Source organism: Cetorhinus maximus, chromosome X, assembly GCF_964194155.1.
Source record: "Cetorhinus maximus chromosome X, sCetMax3.hap1.1, whole genome shotgun sequence".
NCBI classification, from domain to species: domain Eukaryota; kingdom Metazoa; phylum Chordata; class Chondrichthyes; order Lamniformes; family Cetorhinidae; genus Cetorhinus; species Cetorhinus maximus.
Window position 1 is genome coordinate 837,765 of NC_135917.1, and position 12,733 is coordinate 850,497.

Here is a 12,733-nt window from a genome sequence, read left to right on the forward strand (position 1 = left end):
AAGGTTTCTGATTAAAGAAGTAGTTTATTCTTCAAATAAGTACTTTGAATGTTTTAAGTATTCACCCCCTAGATGTTTTATGATTGAGAGATTACTTAATGGTCGGTTAGCTTAGCTGGTCAGGTTTGCCATCATCAATAAAAGAAATGCACAGGTCAGTCAAGGTCTGAAATAAAACAATGGGTTGATGCATTTATAGCATTTCTTTCCATTCTTTGTTATAGAGCCTGTCAGCTAAACATCTAGATATCACACAGGCAGTTGGCAAAATAGTCCAAATCAATGAAACACTTTTGGAATGGAGCAATATTCAGGTTTTATGTAAAAAAAAACACATACCTGATGAGCACACAGGGTTTAGCTAAAAGGAATAAAAACAGAAAATGCTGGAAATACTCAGGCAGCACCAGTTCTGATGAAAGATCATCAACCTGAAACGTTACCTCTGTTTCTCCCTCCACAAATGCTGCCCGAGTGTTTCCAGCATTTTCTGTTTTATTTCAGATTTTCAGCATCTGCTGTATTTTGCTTTCAAATGAAGTTAAAAGGAGCATGCCTCATAGTCAGAGTTTTTAAAAGCCATGAATTGAGAATACAGTAATTCAGCTCTAGCAATAATCTGGAATGAACATTTTACATAAATGTACTGAAAAAATACACAGTAGAAACCCACATATAGCAAACTAGAAGGTTAAACAGAAGTATTTTTTCCCAACCCCACTCCTCTAAAGTGGTCACTTCCAACAGGGATGGGCTGCAAGAATTGCAATCTAACCCAAAATCCCTGGCAGCACACAGTACAATGACACGTAACAAGATAAACACAGTACAGGAAAGTCTTTTGGCCCGCTTTAGCATTTTCATTTAAAACACTTAAAAGTCCTGGCAAAGCATCCCACAAGTAATTTCAGAACTTTTGCCTTCACGATCCAAAATGAAAGCCCATTTCTAATGTTGGTCATTAGTGTGAAGTCCTAAATTTGCCTTTCACTCGTTTGATAGTTTACTTTGTTCTACTTCCATGGAACATCTTGAAGTAGATTTACATATTCTACAATAGAACAAACACCCTTATGTTCAGCAAACCTGACCCAGAAAGGACCCATTGCACGAGGCACATTCTATTAATATCAAGGGATTTGGGGATGGTGGAGAAAAATGGCGTAGAGGTAGCTAATCAGCCACGATCTGTCTGAATCGTAAAATTGGCTTGACAGGCTGAATGGCCTACTCCTGCTCTTATGTTCCTTTTAAAGTTAAAGGAAAAAAGTAACCATTTAATTATAATGCTTGAAATTACAATGAGAATAGAAAACCACTGTAAATTAAGACAGAATTCCAACAAAAAATAGTCACAAGTGGAAATCAAATAACATTATAACCTAGGAGGATGCAACTCAAGTACTTTGATCAACTGACCCCAACAAGACAATTACCTGTCGTAACTCACAACAATCCCCCTTTATCCAGAGATCGGCCAATTTATGATTTTGAATTCAGTGTAATGTCTAACATAGGATCTCAATGATGTTTTCAAGTTCAACCTACTTTGAATAACTAAAAAAAAATCATAATTCATCACAAACTAGATTAATTTTATTTATTTAAAAAATATTGTTTGGGATTAAATAGCAGTCATGATTTTACCATGTTCTTCCAGGTAAGCCTGCAGTCTCTGGATAAGATCCTGCTTGTTTCCTTTAGTATCCAGCTCTCTCGAAGCACATTCTTGTCTCAGTTCAGTCAACTAAAGCACAATAAGAACAGAGTCAGAACCATGGGAGTTTACAGGAAAGGCAGCAAATCATTCATGTTTGTGCTGGCTCTTGGCTAGGTCAATCCAAAAGCTACTCTGCTCTCTTCCCATAGCCATATATCAATCAAAAACTCATCCCAGCACCCTTCTCCCTATAGCAATCCAGAACTAATCCACTCCCTAAACCTCTCTCTCCCTGTTTAAAATATTGATCCAGCTTTCCCCTCACAAATGGTCTCTGCCTCAACCACTCCCAAAACTAAGCATGCCTTACTCCAACTCTAAAGAAATTTCTAACTTCTCTACTCACCCCTAAGGATTTTAAAATTGACAACCCACACCAATTCCATAACCACATGGTAACCTTTTTTCTACTTATGCTGTTGGGGGCCCTTAATTTAAAAAAATCCTCTAAAGTGTCTCAATTTCTCTGCTCCAGTCAAGATAGCCCCTGTACCTCAGTTCCACTTCATAAATTTCCCATCTCCTGTATCTGATTAAATTTACATCAACTTTATAGCTTCAATTTTTTTTCAAATGGGGCACCCAAAACTGCAGTGCTTTAACTACAATGGCTTACACATACTCATCTTTGCTGTTGTTCCCCTAATTACAAAATCAAAAGTGAAAACGTTTTTTTATTGTTTTATCCACTTGCTCTCACACGTTCAGGGGATGACATCCCATTTTGAAATATCTGAAGTGCACAGTACACCAAGCTGAAACCAAATAACATGGCACAGAGCAGAAGACGGCTTCCTGCTCTTAAGTGGCATGTGACTTCCCTGGGTGGTGCATTCAGTCACTCGGTCATTATGGAAGCCATGTGTTTATTCTCAATGCAGCACTCGGAACATTCCCCGCGCAGTTAAGTTGCTTAAAAGGCTCGGGGAATTTTAGATCAGCAGAAAAAAGTAACCCCACCTTCGGATGGAGAGAGAGAGAAAAAACCCAGCCCGCGGGTCACCAGAGAAGAATTCCCGGGAGGGGGGGAATCAGACCGGAGAAGCTGAAGCGTGGGATAGTTACTAAATCATAAAGCCCTCAGTTTGACCACGGACACAACTCACCCTGTACCATCATCCCTTCAACCCCCTTTACCTTCAATTTGCTGATATCCACCGCCGTTCTGTCCGCCATCTTGCCAGACTCTTCCCCGCTCGCCGCCTGTCCAATAGGCAGCCGCCTTACTCACTGTCCAACAAGCCGCCCCGCCATTGGCTCGTAAAAGGCAGAGGGATGTTCAATCTATTGTTGCTACAGAGATCTGGGGAAGGGAGGGATAGATAAATAAATTGATGGGGCAAAGAAAATGGAGCAAAAGCCTATAATAATCTTTCCCAACATTTAACAGCAAATAACAGTAGGATTGGAATTTTAAAATTATACATAATTTTGGTAATGTGGCAGCAGTTTGAAGCTGTTTTCTTTTAGCTGCAGAAATATTTATGTAAAGATGTATTGCCCTTTCAAAATGGAATCATGCTAACTATTGTATTTTATCATTCGCTTTGTTTATGGACATACAATGGTGATCAAATAAGTCATGTGGCAACTTCCATGTGATGCTTGCCAGTTGCCATGACCAAGTGACTATTCTTCATTGGGGGTGACCACCAGATAATCTGGTTTCAGGGATAGTCACCTGGTAATTTTCAAGGATGAACGTCAGACAGGATGGCTGAAATTTTCTGCTTCTTCACTTGCCAGCCCATGATTTTTTTTTTTTGCCCATTCATTTTAATGAGCAGAAAATGGTGGACAGGCAAGCTCAGAAACAGGAAAATCTAGCTGGCCAAATAAGTTAATGCTTGTCATCTTTTTATAAAGGTTGTGTATGTCCAAACCTGTCTACACTTAAAAGTGAACTGGTTTTGTGATAACACTTGCCTATGTTTTTACAGAGACATTCATGTTTGGACTGGATAAAAGGTGGCAGCTTATTTCTTAATGCATGAGTATCAGCAGGGAATTTGACTCTGGAAGTTACCTCGGCTAAACTAAATCCAATCCTCACCTACTGTCCAAACACATAGTCTCCATTACAGTCCACTGGAGAGTGATCAGGAGGAGAAACTCTGGCTGATACCTCCTTCCATAGCTCAGGGCTAGTGAGGCCAATTATGTCCCCACCACCACCCTAATTGAGGTCAGCCAACTCACTACAGACTGCAGTAAACCCTGGGTCCATCTGGTCTTAATGGCTCAGTACCTCACCAGGCTATGCATTTTCTCACAAAGTCACTGGGAAACTATTGTGTGTTATGCATAAACTGTAAGACCATAAGATGTAGGAGCAGAAGTAGGTCATTCAGCCCATCGAATGGCTCCGCCATTCAATGAGATCATGGCTGATCTGATAATCTTCAACTCCACTTTCCTGCCTTTTCCCCATAACCCTTGATTCCCTTACTGATTTAAAATCTGTCTATCTCAGCCTTGAATATACTTAACAACCCAGCCCCTACAGCCCTCTGGGGTAAAGAATTCCACAGATTCACTACCCTCTGAGAAAAGAAATTCCTCCTCATCTTTGTTTTAAGTCGACACCCCGTTACTCTGAGATTATGCCCTCTGGTCCTAGACTCTCCCACAAGGGGAAACAACCTCTCAGCATCTACCCTGTCAAGACCCCTAAGAATCTTATATGTTTCAATAGGGTCGCCTCTCATTCTTCTAAACTCCAATGAGTACAGGCCCAACCTACTCAACCTTTCCTCATAAGAAAATCTCCCCACACCCGGGATCAACCTAGTGAGCCTTCTCTGGACTGCCTCCAATGCCAGTATATCTTTCCTTAGATAAGGGGAACAAATGTTCACAGTATTCTAGGTGTGGTCTAACTAGTGCTTTTATAGTTTTAGCAAGACTTCCCTATTTTTATACTCCATTCCCTTTGAAATAAAGGCCAACATTCCATTTGCCTTCCCTTTTACCTGCTGAACTTGTATGTTACCTTTATGGGATTCATGCACGAGGACCTTCAAATCCCTCTGTGTTGTAGCTTTCTGCAGTCTTTCTCCATTTAAATAATATTCAGCTCCTCTATTCTTCCTGCCAAAATGCATAACCTCACATTTTCCCACATTATATTCCATCTGCCAAGTTTTTGCCCACTCACTTAATCTGTCTATATCTCTCTGTAGACTGTCATCCTCACCACTTGCCTTCCCACCTATTTTTGTGTCATCCACAAACTTAGGGTTAGTACATTCACTTCCCTCATCCAAGTCATTAATATATATTGTAAATAATTGTGGCCCCAGCACTGACCCCTGTGGCACTCCACTAGTTACAGGTTGCCATCCTGAAAATGCCCCCTTATCCCAACTCTCTGTCCTCTATTAGTTAGTCAATCCTCTATCCATACTAATATACTACCCCCAACACCATGGGCTCTTATCTTATTAAGTAGCCTTATGTGTGGTACCTTATCAAACGCCTTTTGGAAATCCAAATATATTACATCTAGTGGTACCCCTTTTTCTATCCTGTTTGTTACCTCCTCAAAGAATTCTAATAAATTTGTCAGGCATGATTCCCCTTTCATGAAACCATGCTGACTCTGCTTGATTATATTATGCATTTCTAAATGCTCTGCTATTACATCCTTTATAATAGACTCTAACATTTTCCCAATGACGGATGTTAAGCTAACTGGCCTATAGTTTCTGTTTTTTGTCTCCCTCCTTTTTTGAATAAGGGCATTATATTGGCAGTTTTCCAATCCTCTGGGACTTTTCCAGAATCTAAGGATTTTTGGAAGATTACCACCAGTGCATCCACTATTTGTGTAGCTACTTCCTTTAATATCCTAGGATGCAACCCATCAGGTCCAGGTGACTTATTGGCCTTTAGCCCCATTAGTTTCCCTAGTACTTTTTCTCTCGTGATAGTTATTGTATTTATTTCCTCCCCTGCTTTTGCCCCTTGATTATTTAGTATTTTTGGAATGCTATTAGTGTCTTCTAAGTGTGGTGGCAGCTGTCTTAGCTGATTGTAGTAATTGTAAGTTAAACCTTTCCTACTGTTATGGGGATCATGTGACTGTAAGGGACCCTGGTGTGTCAATCGCAACATACATCATGAAGTTAAAAAGGTTAACGGAGCACTGTGACTTTGGTGACACTCTGAACGACATGTTGTGAGATCGTGTGGTTTGCAGCGTACACGATGACGCCATTCAGCACCGTTTACTTGCGGAAGTTAATATTGATTTGAAGCACGCCATGGAAATAGCGCTAGCAATAGTGAGTGCTGAGAGAGATTCACAGGCTTTGCAGAGTGTGAAACGTGGCGCCATTCTTCAGTTAGGGCAGGAACCTACTGCCATGGCGCAAAAACCAGGGAAGCACCCGTGAAGTGGGACACAGTCCCTACCGCTCGAAAAACAATAGGAAATACTGGAAGCATCTCACCAGTAATCCAGAGATTACAGTGTTACTGATGTGGGGGTAATCATGTACCAGAAACCCGCAGATTTAAAGAGGCAGAATGCCACAAAACAGGGCACGTTTTTAAAAAAATGCAGGGCAAGATCAATACAGCCATTCAGACAGCAGGCCCAGGTGAATGAAGTGCACAATATAAATGAACCAGAAGCTGCTGATACTGACATCTATTCCCTATACAATCTTAAGGCCAGGGAAACTGAACCAATCACCGTTACCCTCCAAGTAAATGGAAAGCCTCCAGTCATGGAGGTTGACACAGGAGCATCAAACACAGTGATGGGAGAACACATCTTTAAATACCTCAGAGAAGGTACCCAGCCATTGAGCTTGGAGCAAACCACAGCTCAGCTAAAAATGTATACTGGAGAAGCAATGCAAGTGAAAGGCATCGCCTCTGTACCTGTATCCTACAGGCAACAGACAGCCCAGCTGCCAGTGATTGTTGTAACAGGTGAAGAACCTAGCCTCCTGGGCCGTGATTGGTTGAAAGAAATTATAAACTCAATTGGTCAGAACAGGAGGAATTCCTGAGTTGTTAAAAATAGTATGGCAGAGTATTCCGAGATGAGCTGGGAAAAATAAAAAACCTACAAGCTAAAATATACGTGGATTCTGAAGCAACACCCCAGTTCTTTATGGCAAGAACTGTGCCTTATGTCCTAAAGGAGAAGGTGGATGCGGAATTGTGCTGCTTAGAGAAGCTAGGAATAATCCAGCCAATCCAATTTTCAGAATGGACATCACCATTTGTCCCTGTGATGAAACCTGATCAAACCATTTGCATCTGCAGAGATTACAAATTAACTGAACAAGGCTGCTAAATTAGACAAATACTCAATCCCAAGGATTGAAGACCTGTACGCTAAACTTGCAGGACGAAGATCTTGTAAACTGTACTAAAACTACTAAACTGTACATGAGCCATGCATACCAACAGCTAGAGCTGGACAACACATCAAGAGATTATGTCACCATAAACACACACAAGGGTCTGTACCAATATACATGCCTACCCCTTTGGTGAGTCATCTGCCTGTGTGATTTTCCAAAGAACCATGGAAAGCCTACTACAAGGACTTCCCCGAGTTATAATGTACCTGGATGACATCCTGATCACAGGATCAACGGAAGCAGAACATTTGGTCAACCTACAAGAGGTTCTGAAGAGATTTTTGGAGGCTGGTGTCCATTTGAAAAAAGAAAAGTGCACCTTCCAGCGACTGAAGTCACATATTTGGGTCATCAAATGGATGTCCAAGGGTTGCATCCATTAGAGGAGAAAGTCAGGGCAACCAAGGAAGCAGTGTCCTACCAGTGTCACTCAGCTCAAATCTTTGTTGGGCATGGTAAAATATTACGGTCGATTCTTGCCTATCTATCTACAGTGTTAACCCTTTTACACTTATTATTGAAGAAGAAGAACAGATAGTCCTGGAAGGCACAGCAAGAGGAAGACTTCATAAAAGTCAAGAAGCCTTTACACTCGTCATGCCTGCTGGTACACTATGACCCATCAAAGGAATTAATACTAACTAGTGACACATCTCCCTACGGAGTGGGAACGATATTGTCACACAAGATGGAGGATGGATCTGAAAGGCCAATAGGATATGTCTCCAGAACCCTCTCTGCAGCCAAGAAGGGTTACTCGCAAATTGAAAAAGAAGGCTTATCTGTTATATTTGGAGTAAAGAAGTTTCATCAATATTTGCATGTGTGACATTTCACCATAGTGTCAGTTCACAAGCCACTGTTGGGTTTATTTGGTGAAGATAAAGCAATTCCACCGATAGCCACGGCTAGAATTCAAAGATGGGCTTTAATTTTGTCGGCATATGAGTACACCATTATGCACCGTCCAGGTGTGAATATAGCCCTCAGTCCTCTCCCTTTGCCAGATAGTATTACAAATGCTCCAGTAACTCAAGAGGTTGTACTTGTGTTGAATTTCCTGGACTCCTCACCAGTCTGTGCAAAGCAAATAAAGAATTGGGCAAACCGGGATCCAATTTTATCAAGAGTCCGAGAACAGGTATTGCAAGGATGGTCAAATGCACAAGTCTCTGAAGAATTAAAACCATTCAATGCTTGTAAATCTGAACTAAGTTGTCAAGATGGTATCCTGTTGTGGGGAGCAAGATTCGTCATCCCTTTGCAAGGAAGAGAACCACTATTGACAGATCTTCACAGTGCACATCCAGGCATTTCGAAAATGAAGATGCTCACACAAAGTTATATCTGCTGGCCAGGTATAGACAGTGATATAGAAAAAATAGCTAAACACCCTGTCTCCAGTGTCAGCAACAACAGAAGTTGCCTGTTTCAGCTCCACTGCATCCGTGGGAGTGGCCTGATCGACCCTGGGTTAGACTACATATAGATTATGTAGGACCATTTTTAGGTACATGCTTTTAGTGATCATTGCGCATTCTAAGTGGTTGGATGTGTATGAAGTGAGATCACCTACATTGTGTGAAACTATTGAAAATCTGCACCAATGTTTTAGTGTACATGGCCTACCAGAAGTCATTGTTTCAGATAATGGTACTGCTTTTACTAGTATGGAATTCCAGAGATTCATGAATTTAAATGGGATTAAAAATGTCAAAACAGCACCATATCATCCCTCATCCAACGGGTTAGCAGAAAGAGCAGTACAAACTTTTAAAGCAGGCATGAAGAAATTATCCAAAGGAACGTTAGAAACACGAATTTCAAGATTTATTTTCAACTATCGCACGACTCCTCATACAACTATGTGTTCAACACCATCTGAATTGCTAATGAAACACCACCTTCATACACGATTGAGCCTAGAGTTCTCTAACTTAGAGGGGAAGATGGAGAAGAACCAGAGTAGTCAGAAAGTGAATCATGATGCTCACAATAAAGATCGGAAATTTACTGTGGGGGAGACAGTTTTTGCGCGAAATTTTGCAATTGGACCGAGATCGTCTCTGAAACAGGACCTTTGTCATATCAAGTAGAAGCAGAAAACAGGATTGTTAGGAAGCAGGTGGATCATCTCAGAAGTCGAGAGATACTCCAACAACCAGTTACTTCACCTGAAATTGAAGTTGAACCTTTGATCCCTGAGGTGCCAGATCGACAAAGAATAGACATACCTGATGTCTCTGTTGAAGTAAATAATTCTGAACGGCCATTGTCTAAGGATGTCCCCGATGCTGCAGTTCCTGGTCAAGTCGATCCAATGGAAGAATCTCAAGTTATAGAGTTGCGTCATTCTACCCGAATCAGAAAACCACCTCAAAGATTAAATCTATAACTGCATGAACTGTATATATTTATATATGGGTTAGGATATTTTTGTAAATAGAGAGGTAAAACAAAATTACAGGGGGAGGAATGTAGAAATTGTAAATTAAACCTTTCATGCTGTTATGGGGATCATGTGACTGTACAGATGAATCAGCCCTAAGCGCGGGTAATCATAGGGCCAGAGCTTTCTAGCCTTGGTCTTGGTCCAAGCATGTAGCTTCATCAGGAGCTCTGTAAATAAAGTTTACTGTTTCTAACTAGAAACCTGTCCGGTACTCCAAGCTTATTACACTGATCTTGGCCAATATCCCTTGTCTAGGGAGGGGGGAAATCAAGCAGGATTTGGTTCCTGGTGTTTCACCGCATGACACACATCAGCAGCTATAATTTCATCAAAGGATATAAGTAGCTTCTCAACTTCTCAATGTGCTTACTATCCAATGTCAAACTTGACTCAGTAGGTGGCACTCTCACCTCTATGTCAGAAGGTTGTGGATTCAAGCCTCACATGAATTCATGATATAGGTTGGCACTTCTGTGCAGTATTGAGGGAGCACTGCATCATTAAGGGTGCTATCTTTCAATGCCCTCTCTGCCCTCTTAGATGAAGATAAAAGATCCCATCGTACTGCATGAAGAGCAGGGGAGTTCCCCTGGTGTCCTGGTCAAGTACTGATCCCCCAATCAACCCATGCTTGCTGTTTGTAGGCCTTTACGGTGTGCAATTCAGCTGCTGCGTTTACTACATTACAACTACACTTCAAATATACTCACTGGCTGTGAAGCACTTTGGAACATCCTGAATATATGAAAGGCACTTTATAAATGCAAGTCTTTTTCTTCATTTACCTGTTTATCAGGTTTATTTTAAAAATACCTGTAAGAGCATTCTTGTTACCCTAACATCAAGCGCGTGTGGGCTGGCAAACTGCAACAGGACCCACCATATTATGGAGATGGAAGTACTCAGAGAGAAAATCCTATTTTGCTATTTATTTCCACCAGCTAACTGTTTCTCTACATTTCTTCCCTATTCTCCTGAAGACTGGGACTCTTGCTGAGGGGCACAGTTTCATGGCTGCCAGATACCATGCACAAGTGATCATTCTTCACCTGTGAGCACAGATAGTGAGGTTCAGCGAGTTACACAATATTGACCGAACCCATCTGTCCTCACTCGATGTGCACTTTTCTACTGGGGTCATTAGATAGTGATTAAGTATAGGAACCTTTGCCTGATTCTCTTGTCCTTCTGCTCCATGAAACAGTACATGGACCCTTCAACATTGTACCACTTTATTTCAAATTTATTAACATTACTAGAAGGGCAAAAATATTATGCAACTTTACAAGAAATTATTATTGTCTTATTTAATTTCTTTGGACTAATGTGTCCCAAGAGTTTTGGGAGAGGGATTAAGGTTAATTGTGCAAGATAATAGCTGAAATGTCTGTTAACTCGTCCGAAATGTGACCTTTGTGCCATGAGCACCCAGAAAACTTATAAATGACCAATAACCTTCTCTGAAAGGTTCACTGCACAAATAATGCAGTCCCTTTAGTAGCTAATGTGCTACTGATTTTTACCAGACAGCTACAGATTGAAGATGCTGTGAGGTTTTTAAACAGTGTTTTTTTTGTAAATGTTTTTAAACGTAGACCCCCCCATACCAGGACAAACATGCCTATAAATTAGAATAAAATATCACCTGCAACGAATGATGTCTAGGATGAAACAGAAAATGCTGGAAATTCTCAGCAGGTCTGGCAGCATCTATGGAGAGAGAAACAGGAGTTAACGTTTTGAGTCCGTATGACTTAAGGAAAAAGTCATGTGGACTCAAAACGTTAACTCTGTTTCTCTCTCCACGGATGTTGCCAGACTTGCCAGGTTTTTTCAGCATTTTCTGTTTTTATTTCAGACTTCCAGCATCTGCAGTATTTTGATTTTATTTTAATGATGTCTGGGAAGTTGTTACCTGGATGCTAAGAGCTAAAGGGGGTTTGGGTAACATTATATAATCTATAAGAGCAAAACCTGTGTAATTGGAACTCTCCAACAACAGCCATAATCAAGAATGCACTGCATCAGGCTCTCTGTGGCTCAGTCGATAAATGCACTGCGCAGTACAGTACTGGGCCAGACAGACAAGAAAGGTCCCAGGTTTAGTCTGCAGTCCATGCTGATTTAGCAAGGATTTCAGGAGTGCTACAATTGGTCTCATCATTGGGCGGAAAAATCAGGCAAGTTCCCGATTGTTGCTTGGTGAATACCTGGTGGAGAGAGAGTGTGTGGAGAGGTCAGGAGAGGGCAAGATTGGTGGTGGATGTAATATCCCCATGTTTGAATGGTCTGTCAATACTCAACGTCTAGGTTTGCACATGAGAAAGAGCTAATTGGGCAATTACCAGGAGGCGGCTGGTCTCCATGGACCAATATCCTAGCAAGGAGTCAGTGCTCTAGGAGCAGGGGGGACAAAACTGGAGAAAATGAGTGTAACACACAGAGAATTGTAACCACCAGCCCCAGCATTGAGTGCGTTTTCCCTTTTAGAACAATTGTTTCCATCTACCAGCCCTGAGCTAAACCTTGTAATAATTGTTGTAAATTCCTGGGGATGCATTTGTTTGTCCATTTACAAGGTTTCACATGCAGCATTTTGCAATTTACCTGTTTCAGAGTATGAAATGGGTGTTGAGATCAGAGGTCCGAGGTCGGCTTGAAATTGGGTCTCAGACCTCAGTAATATTAATCAGATGAGCTGCTAGTGGCTGTCCTGCCTCCACAGGTAGCTCCCCATTTCAAGAAAATGAATATTGGGATGCCTACCTCACCAGCAGTTGATGGGGGGCAATCGCCACACTGGAGTGGGGGGGGGGTGGTCAGTTCTAATCCATCTGGTACGAAAACAATTTTTCTTTATCATTTGGTGGCAGCCACTGCTTAGGCCAGAGGGCTGAAGTAGACATGACACCCCTCATTTTTAGGCAGCCATGGGGGACGCCAGTAAAATGTTCCCAAAAATGTCAGACATCTTTCAAGCATCCTTTGGACACTGGCCTCATTAGTTGGGCCTCATTGCATGCATTTTAGGCCCAAGGTCCAATTTCTTTCTGGTCTGCATTGCTCAGCAATGCCTGTGCATCACAGATAGCCACTAAACCCTTGGAGGAGTTTAATCCTTGTGAAACTTTGATCAAATTAGCCAGTTTACTTTAAAGACTACAGCAAGTCCCGTATGAA

At 41.4% G+C, this 12,733-nt stretch overlaps 1 protein-coding gene across 2 annotated transcripts in view; it reads right to left on the minus strand.

Annotated features, from left to right (window-relative positions):
- The window catches only part of sarnp (SAP domain containing ribonucleoprotein), a 32,431-nt gene extending 29,408 nt beyond the window's left edge, over positions 1–3,023 (minus strand). For both annotated transcript variants that reach the window (XM_078534771.1, XM_078534770.1), the window contains exons 1-2: positions 2,858–3,023; positions 1,648–1,747 (exon numbers count right to left, since the gene is read on the minus strand). In XM_078534771.1, coding sequence (XP_078390897.1) covers positions 1,648–1,747; positions 2,858–2,896 — 139 coding nt within the window. In that variant the 5' untranslated portion in view covers positions 2,897–3,023. The remainder of the gene's footprint in view (positions 1–1,647; positions 1,748–2,857) is intronic.
- Positions 3,024–12,733: the final 9,710 nt, after the last annotated feature.